Genomic DNA, 13,238 nt, shown 5'->3' on the forward strand with positions numbered 1-13,238 from the left:
TTAAAACAACTTTTTATTTAAGTTACTCAGTCCAGAATCAGCTTCCTACAAAAAACTGAACAGCTCCCTCATGATCCCCTGTCTTCACTCATCTGTGGAAATACGTCTTGACCCTAAAAGAAAACACACATGCACACACACTCCTTCCCCTGAGTAACCAAGCTTAATCTCTGTCAGTAAGCACAGGCTTCACCCTTCACTGAGACAAGCAAGTGCTGTGGAGTAGGTCCTAAGATTTAGAGGATGAGGCCAGAGACAAACGTGCTCAGGCAAATATTTGCCTAACAGGCAACACACTTGCTGGTAGGCCGTAACAACGCTTGGTTTCAAGGTACTGCCAAAATTTCTGGGGCTCTCCTTCCTCTTGCTTACCTCCAGAAAATATCAAGAACTATCTGTATCCCTATTTCTTCTCTGCTCTCTGCCAAACTGAATATGAGAGCTGGTTTGTGCATGACTCACATAAGGACCAAATTCTGCCTGTGAACCAATTCCTCATAATACACACTAAGCTTTTTGGAGATGACTGTTGGAAGCACTCTGCAGTTGCTGATACAATAATTCTCAGAAGAGCTCTTCTATGCGGACAGACAACAGTTATCTGTTTTATAAATAAAACAACTGTGGAAGCTGAGTTGCCAAAACAAAGCAGCATGCTACCTTTCCATGTCCACTCAGTCATCAGCAAAGGCAAGACTGCAAGACCAGCAGGTTGCCAAGTGTGCAGTGCTCATCTGTCATGCTGTCATCCTTTGATATGAAATGCACTACAGATACAAAATTTGAAGTATTTTATTTCTAAAAACTCAAAAACAATACCTGATCTTTTTTTTTTTTTTTTTTTTTTTTTTTTAAGTTAAAAATATACGTTAGCCACTTTTGCTTTGTTACTCTTTAATAAACTCCTCGGTACGCCGCTTTTTGGGGGAACTCACTGAACACCTCTCTTCTATGTCTTGAAAGGCACTGTCAGAGTCAAACTCACAACAAGCATCAGCTGCTTCTAAAAGTGCAACATCAGTATCATCTTTGCTGTCAGAGAAGGTCCTCTGGAAAAGGTCGTAAATGGTCTTCTGCTTTGGATCCGGCTGAGAAATTAGAACAGATAGAAGATGTATATGCATTGTCATATAAAAAAGTGAGAAACAACCAAAGTGTAATCTCACATTTCTAGCTCCTTCTGAGCTTTGCTACCCAATACAGAATTCAAGCCCAAAAGGGATTGGCTTTACTTGGGTGATTCAAGATCTATCTGAATCTGAACTCTACACGAGGTCGTATGTCATTACTTTCTGTCAACAAAAGGTAAATATTCAAAATACTGTTATGTCTTTAATGAGAAGAAAAGAAAGGATACGGACTCTGTGAAAAGTAAATAAAGCCACTGATTCGATAGGAGTTGGACATTCTGTTCCGTGATACTGAAGGCAGAAAAGGTGTAAGGTCAGCCTACCAATTACATGCCAATCTAGATGTACACAAGCCAAAATCCATTCAGTCTCTCCTGGGGACCATCAACATTTTTTCAGGTCAGTTACCTTAGGATAGTAATTAGTAGATTCAGCTGTATTGGAGAAATTGGTTTCTGAAAGTCCCGCTTCTCCCAGCACTTTTATTTTCTCTTGAATCATTGGCCTAGAAGAGATAAACAGTAATTACTGGAAGGAAGAAAATAACATGCAAGATTCTGTGGCCAAATGAGAAGGATGTTCAGTCATTTACAATGTGTAGATGAAAAAAAAAAAAAAAAAAAAAAAGATGTAGCAGGAATGTAAAGATGGCTCTTCTACCAAAGCTTGTTAGCTTCTTAATCTGTGTTCTTTTGCTTATGATGGTTGTACACTGCTTTGAGATATCAATTAACCCATGAAAGTATCAGTCCAATTTAAATAAGTAACATATAAGAAAATGTGATTTCAGGCTATTAATACTTGGAGGAGTTGCACATTCAGGAGGGAAAGTAGTTGGCTGTGGTGACACTGATGGTATGAAGTCAGAATAAGAAGATGCAGTTAAAGGGAACCTGAATAGCCTATGCGTTGAGTCTCCAAGGCAAGCAGCAGTGTAATGCCTGTCAACAGCCAGATAAGCATTTCTGGGGTATCTCCTATTGTACTGCAGAAGTAAGAATCCATTGCTGGGTCAAAATGTCTAGTGAAGTTCCAGCAGCATCTCCACAATGAACACCAAATATCCTTGTCTTTTTGTTCTTTTTCTTGCCTTTAAAAATGATGACAATATCCGTCTTTGAAGAGCCGCATTTCCTTCCAGCTAAGCATTAATGACTACATAAACAGCATTTCACAATACAGACAGAATTACTGTCATTATATTTCTGTGAAACGTGGGCGATGCATCAGTTTCCAGATCCCTGCATTGTAGGGTTATAATTATTTGCCATCATGATATTCTAGAAACTGGACAAGTTCATTTACCCCACTTGTTCCTTTAAATGAGGCAATAAAGAAGTAATTTTGGACTTAAAATGAACCAGCTGGTGGATAATTTATTTTGGTCATTTGCAGGTCAGTTCCCTTGCAGCAGAAAGGATTCCTCAGATTCTCCACTACCCCAGGATGTCACATTCCCTAGCCCCAAGTGCTGCAGTGACAGCTCAGACCCCATTTACATAGAGATGGATCAGTAGCATTTCTTTAATCTCTATCAAAGGGCTTACTGAAGAGCAAGATAAAAGCAACAATGCAGTCATCCTCTACACACTCCTGTCCAAGTGCTCCCAAACCAGCCAGACTGCTCCTCAGACTTGATCCACAAGACTCACAACTGACTCACATCCAATCTCCAGTACCTGGTGGGTTCACTGGAACGTACTGAACACTTTACAGTACCCCTGCATCAGAACCCTCTGCACTGTATGTGAGAAACTTTCTTGTCTTGGAAGCTGTGAAGGTTTTAGATGCATCACCCTTCCCAGATTTTTTCCTCAGCAGCCCCTTCTTTGCCAGATAACTACTTGTATTCCTCCTGTGTATCACCCACTTAGTTGTATCCACTGTGACACTGTGCTGTCTCCATTTCAATGTAGCCCTGGCTAGCAATTGCTGTTTCTCTCCTTGCAGACTGTGGAGATCAACACTAGTATTAAACAACTTCTGTGTCACATATGATGCACTGAAATTAGGTAGCAGGACAATCAAAGAGACACTCTCCACTTCCTACCATAAGAAGTCGTCTGCTGTGCCTCTAGCCACCAAGTAGTGTACATTAACAGAGCTGGTCTGTCCAATTCGATGCGCCCGATCTTCTGCTTGGATCAAAACCTTTATGTAAAAACATTACAAAGAAAATCAATTGAAAGCTCCAACATCTAAGGAATAACAAACACCAGAGAACAGGGAGATCTCTTTCCTTGTGCTCTGTGACTACTTCTTATCTGGATCCCATTAACTTCTGCGTCCTTCAACACAGACTGAGACGAAAGTCTACTTTTGCTACTGCATCAGGTTGACTAAAAGACAACAAGCATTTTTCAAAAGATGCCCTAAATCCTCTCCTCCTACTGAATTTCAGTAATCTGTGGCTGAGGGATGTAGGACTCACTCCCATAAGACTGAATATACAATAATGGAGAGAGATGCTTGAACTGCATACGGTATGGGGTGCAACTTGTGCTGTCCACAGCCTGCATTCACTCTCTGTCAAATACACTGGTAATACATACTGAGATGATACTTGAAATACAGAGCCCTTGTTCCTAGGTGTTTGCTGCCAGATGAAAAGCTGTACAAATGTGGCTGAGATTAAGGGAACTGGATAAACAAACCAGGAAAACCTACATTCCCTCCATTTTCAAAGCGAAGTGCGGAGTCAGCACTGATGATGGACTATTCAGATCTTGGCTGAGCTGAGGGAGCTGTTGAGAGCTGTCAAGAAACAGCAGCGTGTTTCCCTTTCATGCTACGTTCTCCAGCCAGCAAACAGTTTAACCAGCCACAATGGTTCAAGCCCAAGGTGCTTGAACAAATAGCCGCCTGAGAGATAACAGAAAAACCTTAGAGAAAGTTTCCTGCCCTCACATCTCCTCCCAAGAGCTCTCCAGGCAGCATCCAGCACCCATCCCCTCCAGGATTTGTACCCCTGGATTCCAGAAGAGCTCTGCAAACACCACCAGGTCCGCAGCAGACAGTGTCAGGCCCATGTTTGCAGCAGTGAGGGACAGAACGGCCACAGCCTGTTTCTCTGATAACTGGAACTTCTGGCACAAAGACTGCCGTTCAGCTGACGGTGTAGAGCCATCAATGCGGATGTAGTCGAAATGCTGAGAAAAGGCAGAGAAAGATCCTACTTAGCAGTCTTTCCTGCATTCATCTTCCACATTTTAATGGATTCTATTTCCCTTCCCCATACCAGAACCAGGAAAGTAAGAATTGCAACTACTGTCTTTTAAAAAGTTCTCTCAAATTTTTAGGCACTGTAGCTCAACATACAACATACTTCTCCTCTGCTAACAATGCCTGTCTTGCTTCTGTGTCCATTACTCCCCTATCAGCCCTGAGCAACAGGAAGAACATCAACCCAACTGGCAACTCAAGTACAGCAGAAAGGGAAATGGCTTAACAAAAAGATGAATGCTATATGCACGTATGTGCTACAAACAGCTACAACCTTGCCAACCTCCTTAAGTCTTCCTCTGCTTACAAAAGGAGGAGATGAGATCCTCATAGCATTAGGTGAGACATCCAAGTTTATACTTGGATGATACAGGGGCTATTACTTCAGGGTTCAGCCTCCTTGCTCTGATGGAGAATGCTGCCACAAAGGCAAAGTCACGGCTGCCACTATATTTTAAAGCTAAGAATATTAAATCATCATTCACACTGCCCCAACGTGACCAAGAACTCTTTAGGAACGCCCATAGAAATCTCTCATGAGTGATTAGTGCCAGCATTTTTGAAGTAAGAGAAATTACTGCCCAGGTACAAGGGTTCTATACCATAGGAGTACTATAGTAGAAAGGAAGGCAGCCATAGCTGGGCTTGGGTTGTTACCTTTTCCCTCTCTGAGGAAAGCTTGGAGGAAAAAGCAGAAATGGCCACACAGGTTAATTCTACTCCAGAAGTTTCCTAGCTCCAGGGCAGATGATGAAGGTCAGCAAAAAAACAACAAAAGCCACTCAGCTAATTCAGAGTGCATCTCATGATGCTCAGCTCAGCTCCCTTGGAGAAGGGCATGCTCAGACGCACAGCAAGTACAAATGATCTCTGTCCATATCTTTCATAAAATAGATGACTAGCCCTAACTCTTGGGAGCTCTTAAACGGCTTTGAAGCTGCAACAGTGATAAAATTGGGAAATTTCAGGCATTACTTACTTTCTTCTCCAGCTCTTCAACTATTGCATCCAGCACTACTTTATGATGAGCAAACACCAGGAATTTATCTTTCCCACTTTCTAGTAACTCCAAGATGTATTCTCTATATTAAAGAGGAGGAGAAAAAGAAAACACCACAAGTTCTGAATTATCTGCTGACAGAATACAGGCATTGCTCAAAATAAATTTCAAATCAACTTTTTACCCAACAGAAACTAGAAACTAAGTTAGCATAAATTGTTGCTGCAAAATGCAAATAACAAGACAAGTCTCCTACAGATTGAAGAAAAAAATCCATTCATTTTCTTCACATCAGCTGGACAGCTGCCCACATCTATGCTTGTTTATCATTGAGAATCAATTTAATATATCCTACTTGACTTACGGCATCCCAGACCAATCAAATGGAAAGTACCTACGCTTTTTGACAATCCATTTGTCCTTCTGTATTTCTGACTTGTGCTCAATCACAGATAATCAAAATTCCCTGTCTCCTATAGAATAGCAAATAGCTGTTCTAGACCAAGAACGTCAAGTTCTTTGCTAAACACAACACAGCTTAGATCAGCAGCAACTGGCAGAATCTTACATGAAGTAATACTTTAACTGCTACTAAACATCAGAAAAGGAAGTGGACAAGCTGCTATACCTCTTAGTATTTGTCTTAGTATTTGCAGTGTCAGGTAAACAGCACAACATGGTTTATTCAGTTCAAATTTGCAACTGAATATAAAAGGAAGAAACTCTACTAACTGTTCAGTAACACAAAAAGAAGAAGTCCTGCTCTACAAGAGCTGGGACTCTGAAGTGCAGTTCTGTGCCAAACAGGCAGATTTTGCAGTAAGGTCTGAGATTGTGGAGTCACACAGTGCACTTCAGCTGGTCCTTACATTCAAAGGGCTGAGAAAAAGTAAGCTGTTTTCATGTTACCAGCACACTAATTAAAAAGTCTAAATGAACTACAGCAACTCCTCTGCAGTCCCAGAAGAAAGAATAAGGATGGAAAGGCTTTACAAGGCACTGAAGGACATCTAGAAGGTTATCTGTAAGAAAAAATATTTGCTACTGAGGTCCAACATGAGCTCTGTGGAAGAGCCAAGAACTTCAGTAGGGGCTGTGACATCCTTGCAGAATGGTATAACTAAAGCTCATCTCATCTCATAAGCTTTCTGAGTCAGGGCTCCTGCTGCAGTACTACTGCGGTATTTGAGTTCTCAAATTCTGTTGATACTTTTAGTTTCATTGCTTCACCTCCCCATAAACTGAAACAGGGACTGGAGCAGGGAGTCTAACCCAAGTCCCAGACATCAAATAATTTTCAGTGGTTCAAATGACACAGTTTAGATCCTTATCTGGAATGAAATCAGAAAACTTGTTAATCCTAGGAATGCCAAGAGAAGGAAACCTTTAGTGCATTGTAATTAAAATCAATTTTTTTAAGCTGGCTTGAGGCTATTCTTCATGTCCCCACACTGTTATCTCTAAGGCACCATTTTCCCGTTCTCAGCAGAAAAACACATTTTAGTAGGCGAGAATGAAGTAGTGACATGCAGCTTACATGACTGAGTAGATTTTAGCTTCTGCTGTTCTGTTGTAGAAGAGGAGAAGAGCTTCCTTCTCCTGTTGCTTCTGCAAAGAGAAAGAAAAACAAATTTGAGTCCCAGTAATGCCTTCTGTCCCTTCTTGCTTACAGATTTAGGTTGGCTGCTGTAGCTTGTATACACTTCGCTAGAAAAAAATGAACCTATTAACACAAACCAAAAGGAGATTGGATGGGGGAGTCTACTCACCTCTGGGCACAGCACATAGCCAAACTCATTCTTCTGACACCTCCCTACCTACCTCCTACTCAACTCCTACAAGTTGCATGACAAGCATATCACAAATGCAGTTTTAGCTGCTAAAGCACTTCCCAACTAAAATGACAAAGAACAAGTCCCAGGTTATTACAGAACTGTGTTGGAAACTTATTTGCTTGCCAAAGTAGAAAAAAAAAATTCCAAAAACACAGTCTTCACTTTTTTGGCTACTTCTGTGTTCTACAACTCATCTTCAGTAAGGCTGTGTTTATAGTCTGAATGGGATTACATGGCAAGACAGAAGAATAGGCAGAGGCAAAAGAGATACAAACGATAATTAGAAAGGACTAACAAGAAGAACGAGAGAAGAAATAGTATTTGACACAGAAAGGATAAAGTATACCTCTTTAAAGGGAAAAAAAAATCTGTTTTGTGGTGTACAATACTTTCCAACTGTGCCTTCAGTGGCCTTTCACTGTGCTTTCACATGGGATGCAGCTCTAACTTTCATTGGAGCACAGGACAGATTTTTCACTGATTTTTAATTCAATTTAACCAAACAAGAGTTCTAATCTGAAAAATAAAGGCACCTGAAATACCAACGGCTCATCACAAAAATCAGTTCTGACTTACACTTTCATATCCTTTGGCCATTTTCTTAGCTTCAGCTGCCAACATAGCTTTGGTCTTTGCATTAATGCCTTCAGGAGCTACCACAACCATTTTGCGTTGCTTTGCTGGAAGCTGGGATAGCACATCTGATTTAAGACGTCGGATCATGATGGACTCTTCCAGCAAAATTTTCAGTTCAACTAAGTTGGATGATCCAGAGTAGTCCCAACCCCACGGCATCTGGGAAAGATCAAAGCAATTATCAGTGCCACACTTACAAGAGAGACTGATGCTTCTGTTCTGCAGGTGATCCAGCAGTGGAATAAGCTTTATCTAGTTTCCCTGGAGCTAAGAACTTAATGATTACTAGGAAAAGAGATGTGGGAAATATGGCGGTATGACAGAAAGATACAAACTAATCCAAGAGAAGGTTACTCATCAAGTTCCTTTTCTTCTATCTACAAGTATTCAGGAAGGTACAGGAAATAGGATTATGGAAAAAGATAGGGATCCTTCTCACGTGCCTTGGTATTTACCCTCACCCTACTGGGTATTTCTACTCTTGTAGCTTTAGGCAGGCCTACAAAACTCAGTGCAGTTCTGTGTATATGAATTTACATCAGCTCTAAGCAGGGAGAAAGACAAACTTCTCCAGCAGCATAATCACAAGCATCCTTAACCAAATACCTTCACAGAGACATTAAACTTATCTAGTTTACTAACCTAGTAAATGCTAAGTAAAAACTGCCTGCTTTCCACCATGACCTGTCTCTTGGCTCTGCCATTATTGTTTTTGGCTCAGACTTGAGCATACCATGAATAAACTTTGGTCCAAAATACATCACTCAAAGTATTGTCTTTTCAAAGCATTATCACTTCAAAGCTCCTCTAGATAAATTCTTCATTTAATCCACTTTTAAGCACTAGCCTCTGAACCTGCCCTATCCTCCAGCACCCTACACACAGACATCATCTACCTGTTCAATTCATTTTTAGCTCATACTTTCTCCTACCAGTAACCCTGCAGCCACTCATTTGTTCTCTGGGGATGCTAAGATGCCAACCATTACAGTTTCCAAATGAAGCATCTTTCAACAACTTGTATTCAGACAGGAAACCAATAAGGTTTTCATAATGATATAAAGGATAAAGAGATCTTTTTTTGTTTCTTTGCCAAGTTTCACAAATATATATATATATATATATATATATATATATATATATATATATATATATATATATATATATATATATATATATATATATAAATAAAGCTACAGTAATCTGAAAAACAAACGCTGGCAAAGAGGATCTTCCTCAGCTCCAATTTCAAGTCTTGCTGACAGTGTTACCAAAATCCACCACAAATACAAGCTCTGATCCTCCAACAATTCAAAGCAACCCTTATGTATGTATATATCCTGAACTGCCTGTAAGAGACATGAGGTACCTTAGCACCAACCCCTTTGGTCTGCTGCTCTATTCTTATTGTATCACTTTAACTGCTAAAATAGATTTAACTTGAAAAAAATCCATATTCCCTTTATTTGCCTTCCCCAAGAGAAATCTGCTGCAAAGCAGTATTTGAATAAAATAGTAAAAAGCTCTGCAGCACTCACTGCACCTTCTATCTTCTTGTAGAACAGAGGAGACAAAAGTAACAATATTTGACATGAGGTTAACCACATCACTTACTGTATTAACGAATGGTGCGTTGATGGAAGAGGGACAAGAACAGGTTATGAGACAGAAAGGGGAGGAATCAAACAAGTCACAGGCAATTAAGACCTTTTTCATATATTAAAGCAAGTATTCTTATTTCAGGTTGGGACATAACAGGACAACCTGTAATTCTATTGCCATATTGCAGTGATGAGAACCATTAACTAACTACAGATTCTGGCACCTGTAGCCACCATTAAAACTCATTTGACTTAATGTATTCCTATTTAATTATGGTACTTTCTGATTATCTGTAATAGGTTCATTAAAGCTAGAAATAATTCAAACCATACATACAGAACCAGACTAAGTCCTGTAAAGATTTCTGGCTCTTAAAACAGCCCAGTGGTATATAGCTAAAGGTAATAAACCCACTTGGATCTAAGCCAAGCCTCCAAAAGCCACCATGGGTATTAATGCTCTGCTTCCCTGAAACCAGGGGTGCAATGCAAGTCCCTTGGGATCCTGGAAAGCTGGCTCAAGTCTAGCTAGGTTCATTAGCTTTAGACATGCTGCAGTACAGCTAACAGTGCTCAGCCCCAAGTCTCTGTGCCCTCCTTCTGCACTGCTTAAGAATTCTGACTCAGCAGAATAGATGTGAAGAAGGACCTGTGCTGCATCCAGCTTGGTCACACTGCTCAGTGCTCTGACAGTGAATGAGCAGGGATCAGTGCTGAGTGAGCAGCTGAACAAGACCTTCCACACAGCCTGAACGCTCTACACAGGCTGCCACATTCTATTCACACAGCACACCTTCCACTTTTCATTGCCATCATGGACAAATGATATATACATTTTAGATTCACATAGTACAATTCATTTCAGAAAACTAACATCATCATGACTGGAAGAACAAGGCAGAAACAGAGCCAATACAATATCTACTGTCATGTTAAGAAGTACACACTGGCAGAATGGAATTTTCAGATAACTGTCTTTCTGTTATGGTGATTGTGTTGCTGGAACAACCTGCAAACAAGAAAGCATACTAGTTTTGTGTTGTAACTAGTTCATGATAGATAATTATTCTTGGAACTATTAAAATAAGTTTTATTGTATATTACAATGAAAAAAAAGAGAGGAGGAAAAAAAAGAGGGATATTTATTTTGCCAAAATACACATCTGGCTTTGATCCATAACATTCCAGAACAAATGCATCTGTGATTTTCTTAAAGTGTTACAGCATTTTACATGAGTCAGTAAACTTAATACACTGTTAGCAGAAGCTGCCAAACTAACAAATTCAGAGCATGTGCTCAGTTAGAAATTATTTAATATTGGCCAACATCACCGAGTTGGAAAAATGAATTTGCAGCACGTATTACAGGAAACAGACCTGTGCTGTTTTGTAAATATACAGGTGACATTTCACTTACTACATTTTTGAGAGTATTGATGCTGGGAGACTGAATTACAAAATGACAAACTTCTATATCTTTCCTAATCACATCTGCCAGATACCTGCAATTTTCTGTTAAGTAATCTATTCTCTTCAAATGGAATGTTGTCAGGTTTTTAGTTTAAAATTGGATGGTACACAGGTTTGTCAGTTTTTCCTTAATCAGATTTATTACTAACACCAAAACATTTTTACACAGCACCTTTCATTCTGACAGATCTCCAACAGCTTTGCAAAACCTCTCTGGTTCTGTGCAATTCCATTCCATCCCCCCTTATAGTGCAGCCACTTTCAGGACAAAAAGAAGCACCTATTTGAATAATGACTGCAAAAGTACCACAACAGTTCTTTGAAGAGGCTGCAACTCAACATGATCTCATGTTAGAACTGCAAAAATAAATGTGAGGGACGCACTACAATCACCAAAGCACCTTTCAGTTTACTCATAGCTGAGAGGATCTAAGGCAACTCAATATGCAGTAGTCCTATTTTTAACTTGGCTACTATCCACATCCCTTCATTTTCAGCAGCTCCACTTCTGCTCTAAATAAGCAAATTCTTCCTAGGTTCACTCTATAATTTATTGACACTGACTGTAGCAAAACATCCCAGGAGAGCACCGAGAAGACCAGTAATGTTCAACTGTCTAGTAGAGATGGGTCAAATGGAAATGAAATTGTACTACAGACCCTACAGAGGCTTTGAAGAGGAACTGATACGGACTGTGACCCACACACTGAGTTTCACTGTGGGCTGAAAACTCATTTATACAGAATACATTGCTGCAACCTGAACTGTGCAGAACAATTTTATTTCTTTTATCCAATTACACATCTTACCTGAGGTCCATATGCCTTGTAATTGAAGTAACAGCAAGTCATGCAGAACTTTGCCCTCAAAGGGTTTATGAAACTCCAGACTTATTTAGACTCACAATCTAACCTTCCTTTTTACTGCAGAAAGCCAATAAGATTAAACTGCATCTCTTCATTTCCCTCTAGAAAGCATGCTGGACACCGTTCAGACAGGAATCTCTCAGCTAAGATAACGTAACTCAGCAGAATAGCTGCCCTCTCCCTCCCGCTGAGCTCTTCATCCATACAACTCCTACGATGGATGAACTAATAAGAAGTTTCTGTCATCTGCCAGGAAAGCAGTGCTTTACTAACATTAATGCTGTTATCTTCTAGAACTCATGCTCTGTATCTGTGATTCTGCACATTAAATGGTCTTACTTCAATCAATGATAACAGTACTATCAGTCCAAAGCCAGTGAACTGCACATCTATCTTGTACATCTGGACAAACATAGAATAGCACTAAGCTAGCTACAAAAGCTGAAGTGAACATTCACATCTAGGGAAAATGGTCTTGTCAACTTCTGATGGGACAGCATCTTTCTGATGCAAACTTAGCATACATTAGCTACACTAAAGAGAAAAAAAATAAAAAAAAATCAGTAAGTACAGCATCAGTGCCCTACAAATAGATGCAACTATTTTTATGGCATGCACTGATGATTTTCATTCTGCTGCAAACATTTCTGAGTGTACACGTGGTCATTTGGCATTTCCAACACTCTGCTGAGATTAAGGTATTGCCCAGTCTTAGACAAGCTGAGGCACAAGAATGGCTTATTTGAGAATAAAGCAGAGAGAGCAATTTTATGCAGTACGTGTCCTTTCTCACACTGCCAAGCCAGTGTAACTGCTACATGCCTGTCCTGGAAGAGCTAGAGAGCAAACCAGATTAGAAGGGTCTTGTTCCAAATGAGAACTCAGTCTATGCAACCAACACAAAAGATTCCAGAACCTTGCTGTTAACAGGCAGAAGCAACAGCTCTGCTCATAGCAGTGTGTGTTCCAACACACATCGCAGCCTGAGAGATTACAAAGCCAAGGGCAGCTGAGTTTCATGCATGTCAAGATCAAGTCAGAGTCTCACCATCATAGTTGCAAGAACTAACTTGCTGCAAAGCCAAATTCTTGCAGTGGTTGCACTCAGGACTCTGCTAAAACCACTGAGAGCAGCTGTCAGGGATAAGAGAGGTTACTTTGTCTTCAGGGTATGTTGCGGAAAACATCCATTTCATAAATTGGCAGAAAATAGAATAAATAGATGGACTGCAAGTCTTTTTTTTTTTTTTTTTTTTTTTATAAATTTCATCTTACTTGGAGGCATTACATTGTTAAAATGTATGTTAAGTGTAAAATGTGTAAAATGTTAAAAGCAGCCTTACGTTGTTAAAATGGTCACTGAACCAGACAATAAATTGTTTTTTAACCAATTAGCTCAATCCTGCAGCTGCTTAAAATGACCACACTGTATCCACTTAGAACTCTTAGCAAGTTCTGGTCAGAACAATCTCTTAACC

At 39.9% G+C, this 13,238-nt stretch overlaps 1 protein-coding gene across 4 annotated transcripts in view; it reads right to left on the reverse strand.

The window, feature by feature from the left end:
* SMARCAL1 (SNF2 related chromatin remodeling annealing helicase 1) overlaps positions 1-13,238 on the reverse strand; it is a 35,850-nt gene continuing 22,612 nt past the window's right edge. For all 4 annotated transcript variants that reach the window (XM_010713600.3, XM_019617107.3, XM_010713602.4 and 1 more), the window contains exons 11-17: positions 7,764-7,982; positions 6,890-6,960; positions 5,332-5,434; positions 4,097-4,279; positions 3,181-3,281; positions 1,539-1,635; positions 1-1,088 (exon numbers count right to left, since the gene is read on the reverse strand). In XM_010713600.3, the coding sequence (XP_010711902.2) occupies positions 888-1,088; positions 1,539-1,635; positions 3,181-3,281; positions 4,097-4,279; positions 5,332-5,434; positions 6,890-6,960; positions 7,764-7,982 (975 nt within the window). In that variant the 3' untranslated portion in view covers positions 1-887. The remainder of the gene's footprint in view (positions 1,089-1,538; positions 1,636-3,180; positions 3,282-4,096; positions 4,280-5,331; positions 5,435-6,889; positions 6,961-7,763; positions 7,983-13,238) is intronic.

This window comes from Meleagris gallopavo, chromosome 7, assembly GCF_905368555.1.
Source record: "Meleagris gallopavo chromosome 7, MGAL_WU_HG_1.1, whole genome shotgun sequence".
Classification (NCBI taxonomy): domain Eukaryota; kingdom Metazoa; phylum Chordata; class Aves; order Galliformes; family Phasianidae; genus Meleagris; species Meleagris gallopavo.